Raw genomic sequence first — 11,937 nt, forward strand, 5'->3', positions numbered from 1 at the left:
CTTCGAGAAACTATATGGGCTTTAAGTGGGCCTTAATTATCTATTATTCAGATATTTATTTCTCTTTCAGTGGGCCTTAACTTATGTATGCTTCAAAATCTTATTTTAGCAGTAGAATCATCAATTACACTATCATATAATCTCAAATTAACTGAAATGTATATGATATAGATGAATTTTTTTTTACATATAACAGTTCTATAAAGGAGTTCCCCTAGAACATTCGGATCTAGAGACAGTTGAAAAGATTTTTTTCACATAATCCACAATACTAATTTTAACCAGAATTTAATAGTTAAATTTGCAATATTCAGTGAATGAAAGGTAAAAATGTAAAACAAAACTTTTATATATTAGCTGAAAAATAAATAACATTACCCCAATGTAATAAATAATAATGTTTGCGACTTTCCATATATAGTATTGTTCTTTTAGTTACATCACAGATTCACAATAAAGCTGTTTTGGCTTTTTTTACTGCAAAGCAGTATAGTACTCAACCATGCATAAGTTTATACATGATCTTCTCATCTGTTTCATACTTGTCAATAATAATCCACTGTGAGATTCCTCTTATGCCTCCTCGCAGCTGTTTACTTTCTCATCTCTTAATCAATTCCTCGTTCAGCAATAAAACTATCTATCAAAATCATATTTAGCATAGTTTCACTTTATCCCACACATCCATGCCTCCAAGACCCATACTATTCATAGGTTTATCATAAAAGCTGGGAAACCGAACGTTTTATATGGAAATAATACACAGACTTGTGGAAGCAAAGCTATAATATTCCTAAAGACAGAAAATGTAACATAGCCTCATATTATTTCCTTAAATCCCAAAAATAGCAACGCAACTCATGTCTATATTAACCCTCCCATCAAGATCTTTCTAGCCATTTGTTCAAACCTTTGTAAAATTTAAACACCAAAAACCCATCCCAAAAAAGAACCATAGCTAGAAGGGGCCTTATAGCCAGAGTTGCAGGCCCCGTCTGCCCCATTTCTAACATGTTAAAAACACATTAATTGCCTCTTTCGGCCTTTTGAGTTTTGTGTATAAAGAAAACCACAAAGAAATGGCGTTGGATGAGGACAAGAAACAGAAATGCCTCGTCGCTGGTAGTGTCTCGGCTGTGCTACTGATTATGGTTGTCTCGGTAGCTGTCATAACATCTAAAAACTCACCCAATGAAAATCAGATCAGGCAAGCCACCAAAGCCGTTAAAGCAGTTTGTGCACCTACTGACTACAAAGAGATATGCCTCAAAAGTATAATGGACGCTTCTCCCAACTCCACAGAGCCTCTCGAACTCATCAAGCTTGCCATCAACGTCACTATCGAATCCATCAACCAGGGCCTCAAGAAAGCCTCTATAGATGTTAAACCCAAGACTGATGAAGACCCAGAAGCAAAAGATGCTTTTGAGCTATGTGAGAAGCTAATGTTTGACGCTATTGATGATCTTAAAAAATGTCTTAACCGTGGGTTCTCAGCTGCTCAAATTGTAGGCTTTGTTGAGGATCTTCGGGTTTGGCTAAGCGGCGCCATTGCTTTCCAGCAAACCTGTATAGATTCCTTCAAGGAGATTAAGTCTAATACTCTTATGATTGACATGCGCAAAATCTTCAAACCATCAAAAAGGCTTACCAGCAATAGCCTCGCCATGGTTACTGAACTTTCCACCATTCTCCCAAATTCCAACACCACAGGTATCTACCAAATACATCTCTAGTCAGGGCCGACACAGCTTTCAAACATTGAGTCTAAATTTTTTTAAAAATAATTTATTTTTAGGCACATGCCTCTAAATTATTTGTTTTAAAAAATTAAAAAATCTTATTGAATATCCTTGGCTCCAAAATTTTCAGAACCAACCTTGTCTCCAATATATATACATATGAATCAATCAATATGTGATGCAAGTCTTAATGATAACAGGACTAACAAAAGCTCTTTCGAAATACGCCAGAAAGCTTTTGAATACAGAAGAAGATGGTATCCCAACATGGGTTAGACCAGAGGTACGGAGGCTCATAGAAGAAGAAGCACCACCAATAGAATTAGAACCACAACCACCACCACCACCACCACCAGCGAGAACTGATGCGGTGGTGGCTCAAGACGGAAGTGGACAGTTCAAGACCATCGCCGAGGCTCTAAACTTTGTTCCCAAAGACAACAGTCCATTCATCATCTACATCAAAACGGGTATATACAAGGAGCAAATAAAGATCACAAAGAAAATGCCTTACGTCACTATGATAGGTGATGGACAAAACTTGACCATCATTACAGGCAGCCTCAACTTCGGCATCGGAAGAGTCAAGACTTTCCTAACAGCCACAGTCAGTGAGTTTCAATCTTTCACATAGCCTTGGGCATTTTAACCTCTAAAACCAAAACGAGCCAAACCGAACATATGTACGTAAATATCCGAATGGTTTCTAATCACTAGAATAGAAAATCCAAAATCAAATGAATATTAGAATATCTGAAATATAGTTTACATACCTAAAAATGTTAACTATATTTACTTTTGAGATAGCCAGTATTTATAATCGAATCATTTGAAAAAACTGAATTATCTAAATGTTTTTTAAATAATAATGTGAATTATTCGATATTTCTTATCGGAAATAACCATAATTATCTAAAATTAAATACAAAATACTCGAATCATCTATTTTGATCCGAATCATCTGAAAAATTGAAAGAAACTGGAATCAAACTAAAACTAGAATTTTATGGGATATTAATTGGTTTCTAACTTTGTAGTAAGAATTTCTAACTTTGTTACCCAAACCCAAAAGTTGAAAATAACCAAACAGAAATTAAACTGAATTTCATAAATATAGTTCATATAACTGTATTACTAAAATCAAAAACCGAAAGCCTAACGTTAGAGAACCTTTCTAACCGTGTGTCTTGTCTTGGCAGCAATCGAGGGGGAGCACTTCACAGCGAAGGCCATCGGGATCGAGAACACAGCAGGACCAGACGGACGCCAGGCGGTGGCGATGAGAGTCTCAGCGGACTACGCCGTGTTCTACGAATGCAAATTCGACGGTTACCAAGACACTCTATTCGTCCACTCCCAACGCCAGTTCTACCGCGACTGCACCGTCACGGGAACCATAGACTTCGTCTTCGGCGACGCCAAGTGCATCCTCCAAAACTCCGTGATCGTCTTCAGAAAGCCCAAGAAAGGCCAGACGTGCGTCGTCGCCGCTCAGGGGCGCAGCGACAGGCACGAGTCCACTGGGCTGGTGTTCCAGAACTGCCACATAACGGGGGATGAGGAGTACATGGCGATGAGACCCGCGAAGAAGTCTTTTCTAGGGAGACCGTGGAAACGGTTCTCGAGGACGATCATGCTGATGTCAGCGCTGGATGACGTGATCGATCCGGACGGGTGGCTTCCCTGGAAAGGTGAGTTTGCGCTGAAGACGCTGTACTTCGCCGAGTATCTGAGTGGTGGGTTTGGAGCGAATGATAGCCTTAGAGTTAAGTGGCCTGGTGTCAAGAATATAACGGCTGAAGATGCGCAGTTATATACTGGAGGTAGGTTCTTAGGTGGTGACTCGTGGATCCCTCACACCCAAGTTCCTTACATTGCCAACTTGTAGGAGATTTTTACAATTTGTACATGTGTGTGTTTTTTTTTTAAATGTGTTCTACTGAAACTGTGTTAGAGTGAAGTAGCTAAGTTGAACTGATTAGTGAATAGAAATAATTAAATAGTGTATGATGTTTAATTTATTGATAGTTTAGTTTACAGTTGCGAGTATTTAGAATTTTGAAAATATGTGGATCACTTCTGTTTTGAGAAATACATTCAGGCAAAAATACTTTAACATTTGAGTTTAGAATGTAGAATTAGGTTTAATATTTTTGATTGAATGTGATAATCAAACTTATGGCATTTCAATCAATTTATCGTATAAATATTTATATATAATTTGATTTGTGTCTTTTAAATTTTAATTTGCTTTGTTTAATGAATATTCAATATTAATATTTTACTTTGATCCATAAAATTTAGGATATCTATATTTTCTGGATTAAATCGAAATATCAAATCAATTTTGCCATGAGTAAAAAGAAATATATTCAATTTTGCCATATTTTGTCCACCATTCGGACAACAGTCTTCAGTTCAGACATTAAACGTAATCTTATTCGAACATTAGGATGATTATTCATACAAATTCACGTTCTCTCTTCTACAGGATTTAAATAAAGAGAGACTTTTACAAAGAAACATGAATCTTCTTTGTTTTGTTCTCATCTCATCTGAAGCATTAGCAACTCCGGTTTCTCAATATACTCTTTCCACTGGCAACAAAACCGAGCCACCGTTGCTCCATCTAGAACTCTATGATCCGCAGCTATGTTAACCTGTTACCAAAAAAAAAAACAAGTTCTTGATCAAGCTTTGGTACTAATAAGAATCTCCGAACCAAGAAATGATCTAAGTGCTTACCATCATTGTCGATGCAGGATAAACAGACCCGTCTTCTTTAAACTTCGGAACTTTCTCGATCCTTCCAAGAGCTATAATAGCAACTTCAGGTAAGTTCAAAAGAGGGGAACCAAACTTCCCACCGATCGCTCCAATGTTACTCAGAGTTATGGTTCCACCTGTTACATCCTCGGGGCTAAGCTTGTTGTTCGTCGCCAAATGCTGTAACCGTGACATCTCTTTGGTTATCTCTAGTAAAGATAGTGACTGAACATTCTTTATATTAGGAACGACTAGGCCATGTTCAGTAGCCATCGCAACTCCAATATTGTGTGAACCTTTGAGGATGATCTCTAACGACTCCTCGTTGAAGCAACCATTCACGTAGGGGTATTTGGTTAGAGCCATCGAGAGGGACTTGATCAAAGTGGGGAGGAACGTGTGTTTAACGGTGGAGTCTGTGTTGTGCTCTTTGAAGAAGTGTTTGAGCTTCACGAGCGCGTCGCAGTTTATCTCTTCAACGAAGTGAAAGTGTGGTACTTTTGTAGCCATAGTCATTGTCTTGACCATTGCTCTGTTGAATCCCCTGAGAGGAACTATTTGATCTTCAAAGTTAGTGGAGACCGAGTCTCCTCTTATAACAGGATTCTCAGAAGGAGCTGAATCAGTTACGTTTTGTTTCTGGCTACTGAATTGGAGAACATCCTCTTTCAAGACTCTCCCGTCTTTACCGCTTCCAATCACGAGGTTGATGTCTATGCCAAGGTCTTTAGCAAGGGTACGAACAGCAGGAGTTGATAGAGCTCCAACAAGAGTGTCTAGTTTTGGCTTTGAGCAGATAGGTTCTACATTTTTTGGAGTATCAGAGGATACTTGAAGAGCATCGTTAGCATCTTCTACAGCCAGCTTAACCAGAGTCTCTCCAACCTTAACAATAAACATATATATAAGTTATAATATAAAAGACTTCAACGTCAAAATCATTTAGTTGATGTGTAGAAAACTTTCCCTAACAAAAAATCTGCATAATATGCTTAATCACATGGGCAGTCCTGAGATTTTTTTGGGGCTATAAGTAATTAGTTTTATAATTTCTTTTTCTACAAATTTGGAGATCTATTTATATGAAAATTACTTTTTAAATTTTGGGGGTCATAGGCCAATGTGTTTCACTTGGCTATGCTCAGGAGGGTCCCTGATTAATCATAGCCTTATTAAAAAAACTAGACACCAATGATACCATGAGCTTTAAATACAGTTTTAAGTATTGAAATAGTCATCTTGTAGGCTTCTCTAACCTTGATAATGTCACCAGGAGCATGTGAAATGAGAGCTACTTTCCCTTTGAAACGGCTTGTTATCTCAATGGTTGCTTTATCGCTCTGAACTTCACAGAGTGGCTGAAACTCTTCCACAGGATCTCCCTGTAATGAGAAAGCAAACATCAAAATGAAATTAAAACCAAAAAGATTGAATCTTTTAGCAAAGAAATGAAGAGAAAGAACAGACCTCTTTGACAAACCACTTGAGAAGCTCACATTCAGCAATACCTTCCCCAGTTTGTGCCAGTGGCACATCAATGAAACCTCCTCCTGCGTTTGAATCTATGGAGATAGCTTCGTTTGAATACCAGCTTCTACTTCCTCCTCCTCCTCCTCCTCGTCCACACCATTTCATCAACTGGACCAAATCAAGATAATTATGACCAAACATTTCTCAACCTATGTCCTCTAAGAAAAGAAGTTACTTCTGCCTAAAACTAACGGATTAGCTTGTCGGAAACTGATCCCTCGGAGTGGAGCCAAAACAATCAAACCTCAAAGCTTCTTTTTTTTTAAGACAAAATTATAAAACTTAACACAAGTTGAAGAAACTTACGGAGAGAGAAGGAACAAGGAACGGGCGCGACGCGAACGACTGAGAATGATAAGGAGCTAGCAACGGCGGAGCGCAAACAGAAGACGAGCTGAATGGGCGGAGAAACCGATGGCTCCGCCAGATCCGCCTTGCGATCATCCTCGTTCACGGTTGGTCTTTTGGTTAAAAAACAGTATTGGGAGAAACAGAAGAAGAAACAAGCAGATGAATTGGGATTCACTTTCTAAGTTAAAACAGCTCGACTTTAACAACTCTTGTCAGGCAATGTAACGTGTTTCAGTCCTAATCTGATTAAACAAGCTAAGTGCTGCTGATTAGATATAACTAATGGATTAGTGCCGATAACAAACAAAAAGAAAATGATCGGATTAGTTTATATATGCCACGTCAGAAATACATCAGAGCTTTTTAAAGGAGGATCAACGGTACACATGTGTCCTGAGTCATGACACCAATCACCAAGTGACTGTTCACGGATCCGGCTTATCTGATGCCACTGACGTCAGTAAAAATCAGCGCACGGAACTTCTAAGGAGGATCAAAGGAACACGCATGTCTTCTTGATTTGAGCTTAATTAGCTGATGATCATCCACTCTATTAAAAGGCCGAACTGGTGGTTGTTGATGACAGGTGAAGTCGCGCAATCAATATAGTTAGTTGTTGGTTACGACTTATAACCATTCTAGGCCCAATATGAGTTTATTGGGCTTTTAGTTCCGGGCTTAGTTATGACCTTTGTCTCATTTCCAGAAATAGATAGTTGAACTAGATAATGTAAAAATGATCGATACATGTAAATATGCAGAAGAAAATGAAAAAAAACTATGTATATAAAAGAAACCAAATTATCGAAAACATTATCAAATCCACCCACCGTTACGTTGAGGAGTGTGCCAATTATCACACGTCATCTTTCTATTTATATCGTTTTAACTTTCACGCCTCTCCTTAAATTCTGAGCTCCGCAATCTCACCGAAGAAGAGATCAAATGGCTTCACGAACGAAAGGGACGACGACGATGGAAGTTGGCGCCGATGGCGTCGCCGTCATAACTCTCGTCAATCCTCCCGTCAATTCGCTATCATTCGACGGTACTCTTCCTCCTCCTCAGATTTGATCTGGAATCTCTAGGTCAATCTCAGCTTTTGATTCTCATCTTGTGAATCTGAATCATGTGAAATTGGGGGTAACCTTTGTTTGATACTCTGTTTTGTGAATCTGATCAATCTCAGCGTTTGATTCTTATCATGTGAATCTGAATCATGTATAGTCCGGTTTAGTGTAAACCGAGTCTATTAATATTCGGTTATGTTTCGTACCGATCACACACTCTCATATAATATAAGTGTGTAAATGTAACTGATTCAGTTACATCACATAACAAACTTTTCACAAGCCTGTGATAGTGATACTCTGTTTTTGTGTACAGTGCTATACAGTCTCAAGAGTAATTACGAGGAGGCCTTGAGCAGGAACGATGTTAAAGCTATTGTTGTTACAGGTATGTTTCTGGATAATCATTCTCTCACAAGACGAGAAAATAGAACGTTTATGCAAACTTTTGTGTGTTTAATTACTGTAGGTGCTAAGGGGAAGTTCTCTGGGGGATTTGATATATCTGGATTTGGTGAAATTCAGAAAGGGACGAGTATGTTTTCAGTGTCTTGGTATCTTTGTTGATTGCATTGGGGTTATGTATTGATGTTTGTAGTAATGTATATTTTGGTTTATCTCAGTGAAAGAGCCAAAGGTTGGATACATATCGATTGATATCCTAACCGATTTGCTTGAAGGTTCTTTTTCTAACTTACCGGCTTAAGTTTGGTTCATGCAATGGTTCTGGTTATGTTTTTCTGAGGGTTCGATTTTTTTTTGTGTATTTCAGCTGCAAAGAAACCGTCTGTAGCTGCTATTGATGGGCTTGCCTTAGGAGGAGGGTTAGAGCTTTCCATGGTAACGTTTCCATACTACCTTCCCTATATATATCCTCTCGAAACTGCCGAGCAATTTTTTATTAGGTGGATGTTGATAGAGTTGTATAATTTTTTTCCCAGGCTTGCCATGCTAGGATATCAGCTCCTGGTGCACAGTTAGGTCTGCCCGAGCTTCAACTCGGTGTTATTCCTGGGTTTGGAGGTACATTATCAATTTTGTTGGTTATCAATTCCTTAATGTTTGCCTGTCAGCAGATTTTTGATCGTATATGAGCCATAATCTTTGAATCCTATGGAGAATCATATATTTTGATCATGTTTGTGTTGAATGAATCAAGCAACTTTTGTTTTTTTTTTTTTACTTTCCTGATTATACTCCTTTGGATTGTTGCAGGAACACAGCGTCTTCCACGTCTTGTTGGTCTCACAAAAGCCCTTGAGATGATTTTGGTACGTTAGTGCCTTATTCTTATGTTATGGTTAGTCTACTTTGGTTCAAATGTAACATCGTTTCTTTTGTTGAAACGTGTAGACATCTAAGCCGGTTAAAGCAGAGGAAGGTCATTCATTGGGTCTTATTGATGCTGTCGTGCCACCTGCGGAGTTACTAAACGCTGCTCGTCGCTGGGCCCTTGACATTGCCGAGAGGAGAAAACCATGGGTTTCTAGTGTTTTAAAGACTGATAAGTTACCTCCTCTTGGAGAGGCAAGGGAGATACTGAAATTCGCCAAGGATCAGACGCGCAGGCAAGCCCCCAACATGAAACACCCCTTAATGTGCCTTGAGGCTGTTGAAGTTGGTATTGTTTCTGGTTCAAGGGCTGGTTTAGAAAAGGTATATTATTCTCTTGTTGTTACTGCGTTATGTGTTCTTTATCGTTTCCCCTGAGAGTGTAGTGACCCTTAACAAATATCCGTTACATTGTCACTTATAGGAGGCTCAAGTCGGCTCAGAAGTGATAAACCTGGATACTACCAAAGGACTGATCCATGTCTTCTTTTCTCAGCGAGGAACTACAAAGGTATGCTAGTGTTTATGCAGTCATGTCATTTAGACTTATGTACCACTAAACATCTGGTTTCTTTTTTTTTTTGTTCTTACAAGATCTTAACTATTAGCATGAAAGCTTCCCCTCTATTTCTTATTCCTTCCTATCTATATTATGGATAGGTTCCTGGAGTTACTGATCGTGGGTTGGTGCCAAGGAAGATTAATAAGGTAGCCATAATTGGAGGCGGGTTAATGGGATCTGGAATAGCCACTGCATTGATCCTCAGTAACTATTCAGTGATTCTCAAGGAGGTTAATGAGAAGTTCTTGGAGGCTGGAATTGGCAGGGTCAAAGGTGGGGATGGATTTGAATATCTATGAAATGTACCAACGAATTGCAATTTCTGACTAGTTTCGTTGATTTAATCAGCTAATCTTCAGAGTCGTGTAAAGAAAGGAAAGATGTCGAAGGAAAAGTTTGAGAAAACCATGTCTCTCCTCAAGGGTTCTCTTGACTATGAAAGCTTTAGGGATGTGGACATGGTCATCGAGGTAATAATTGGCATAATGAGGCTGAGTTTTTTTTATCCTGTATAGTTGCTAAGTGAATTTACTTTGCTTGATGTCTTTTTGGTGGCTTGAACAGGCTGTCATTGAGAATATATCTCTGAAGCAGCAAATTTTTGCTGATCTCGAGAAGTACTGTCCTCAACATTGTATCCTTGCTAGCAACACATCTACCATTGATTTGAACAAAATTGGGGAGCGGACCAAGTCCCAGGATCGGATTATCGGAGCACATTTCTTCAGGTGATTACTTATCTTCTGCAGTTTTGATTAATTTCTCAGTGAAAGTCTTACGCTTGTAGTGGTTTTGCTCGCTCTACATGAATCATGTTTATTCATTTTCCTGATGCAGTCCAGCGCATGTCATGCCACTACTTGAAATAGTTCGGACCAATCATACCTCTGCCCAAGTAATTGTTGACCTGTTAGATGTTGGGAAGAAGATTAGGAAAACACCAGTCGTGGTTGGAAACTGCACGGGGTTCGCAGTTAATAGGATGTTCTTCCCATACACACAGGCAGCTATGTTCCTTGTTGAGCATGGAACAGATCCATATCTAATCGACAAAGCAGTCAGCAAGTTTGGAATGCCAATGGGTCCCTTCAGGTATATCGCATTGTAAAGATCCATGTAAACCTCATACATTGTTTTTAACTGTACCTTCGTTACCTATATGGACGAGTAGATTGTGCGACCTGGTTGGATTCGGTGTGGCGATTGCAACCGCAACACAATTCATTGAGAACTTCCCTGAACGGACATACAAATCAATGATTATCCCACTCATGCAAGAGGACAAGAGAGCTGGTATACCAGAGAGGACAGCTCAATAATGTTCTATTGATTTAACATTGTTCTAAATCTCGTGAACGTTCGTGATTTCAGGTGAAGCCACTCGTAAAGGTTTCTATCTTTATGATGATAGGCGCAAGGCTAAACCTGACCCTGAAATAAAGAAATATATAGACAAGGCAAGGGGCGTATCAGGAGCAAAGCCTGACCCGAAGGTATCTCTCTCTGTCCAATAATCAAGTAGAGATCTCCACTTTGCATTTGAGAGGATCTCACTGTTTTTTCTGACTATGACTGGTTGCTGTGGCCTGCAGCTGGAGAAACTGTCGGAGAAGGAAATTATTGAAATGACGTTCTTCCCAGTAGTGAACGAGGCGTGTAGAGTCTTTGCGGAAGGAATTGCTGTCAAAGCAGCAGACCTTGACATTGCTGGCATATTTGGAATGGGTTTTCCACCTTACAGGTCATTGTTGTCATCAAACAAAATCTTTTGTCAAATTCTCCTTTTGTTCATTGTTGATTTAATCTAAATATGTCTTGTGAACAGAGGAGGAATCATGTTCTGGGCTGATTCCATTGGATCGAAATACATTTACTCAAAGCTAGAGGAGTGGTCGAAGGCTTATGGTGAATTCTTCAAGCCTTGTGCTTTCTTGGCTGAAAGGGGATCCAAAGGAGCTCCTCTGGTGAGTATTCACTTGTTTATGAAGCAGATTATTTTTTATTCTTCTTAGGATTGCCATTAAGAACATGATTCTTCCTCTGTTCACAAGACTAAACATGTCCAGTTTAGCTTTGCTCAGTTGCAACTCAGATTATTGATTATTCCTACATCTGTGTTGCAGAGCGCTCCTTTGGAACAATCCAGATCACGGTTGTAAGGGCAGCGTTTCAACGGGAAACTTTACTTTGTTGCTGCATCTACTGTGTTTCTTTTATGTCCACATTTACTTGCCAAAACGTTGGGATCTTTGGCCTCCGGGAGCTTTTAAAATAAAGTCTCATCTCAGACAGATGAATCTGGGAGAAAGTAGAAAGTAAGTTCTAGTAGCAATAAGATATGGTTATGTTATGCATGATGCTTTGTCATATAAAGCCGTCAGATACATTTGCTATAAAGTTCTATGGAATAAGTTCTATGATTTATTGATAATTCCTGGACTCTTAAATCTTTCTTAATTCTACTATAGGAAAGTTAAAATAAATTTAGTTACTTGATCTGGATGATTAGAGAATATGATTACATGATCTGGATGATTACATGATCTTAATTCTAAGTTCTAACACATCTTCGTATTGATTTTAA

At 38.9% G+C, this 11,937-nt stretch overlaps 3 protein-coding genes across 3 annotated transcripts; 2 read left to right on the forward strand and 1 right to left on the reverse strand.

Moving 5' to 3' along the window:
- The first annotated feature begins 5 nt into the window (after window positions 1-5).
- LOC103859184 (probable pectinesterase/pectinesterase inhibitor 23) lies at window positions 6-4,413 on the forward strand. The gene is made up of 3 exons (XM_009136683.3): window positions 6-1,713; window positions 1,943-2,353; window positions 2,942-4,413. Exons 1-3 carry the CDS (start codon window positions 1,080-1,082, stop codon window positions 3,628-3,630), a joined length of 1,734 nt encoding a protein of 577 aa, XP_009134931.1. The 5' UTR covers window positions 6-1,079; the 3' UTR covers window positions 3,631-4,413.
- Window positions 4,096-6,916, reverse strand: LOC103859185 (lipoamide acyltransferase component of branched-chain alpha-keto acid dehydrogenase complex, mitochondrial). The gene is made up of 5 exons (XM_033287047.1): window positions 6,345-6,916; window positions 5,976-6,146; window positions 5,765-5,890; window positions 4,488-5,393; window positions 4,096-4,402 (listed from the first exon to the last, which is right to left on the reverse strand). Exons 1-5 carry the CDS (start codon window positions 6,480-6,482, stop codon window positions 4,289-4,291), a joined length of 1,455 nt encoding a protein of 484 aa, XP_033142938.1. The 5' UTR covers window positions 6,483-6,916; the 3' UTR covers window positions 4,096-4,288.
- Window positions 6,917-7,179: 263 nt separating this feature from the next.
- Window positions 7,180-11,794, forward strand: LOC103859186 (glyoxysomal fatty acid beta-oxidation multifunctional protein MFP-a). The gene is made up of 18 exons (XM_009136685.2): window positions 7,180-7,437; window positions 7,776-7,847; window positions 7,929-7,994; window positions 8,083-8,139; window positions 8,232-8,299; window positions 8,401-8,482; window positions 8,675-8,730; window positions 8,813-9,115; window positions 9,216-9,302; window positions 9,452-9,626; window positions 9,702-9,823; window positions 9,918-10,081; window positions 10,191-10,445; window positions 10,525-10,646; window positions 10,725-10,846; window positions 10,946-11,094; window positions 11,179-11,317; window positions 11,477-11,794. Exons 1-18 carry the CDS (start codon window positions 7,335-7,337, stop codon window positions 11,510-11,512), a joined length of 2,178 nt encoding a protein of 725 aa, XP_009134933.2. The 5' UTR covers window positions 7,180-7,334; the 3' UTR covers window positions 11,513-11,794.
- Window positions 11,795-11,937: the final 143 nt, after the last annotated feature.

The sequence above is a fragment of the Brassica rapa genome, chromosome A03, assembly GCF_000309985.2.
Source record: "Brassica rapa cultivar Chiifu-401-42 chromosome A03, CAAS_Brap_v3.01, whole genome shotgun sequence".
NCBI lineage: Eukaryota > Viridiplantae > Streptophyta > Magnoliopsida > Brassicales > Brassicaceae > Brassica > Brassica rapa.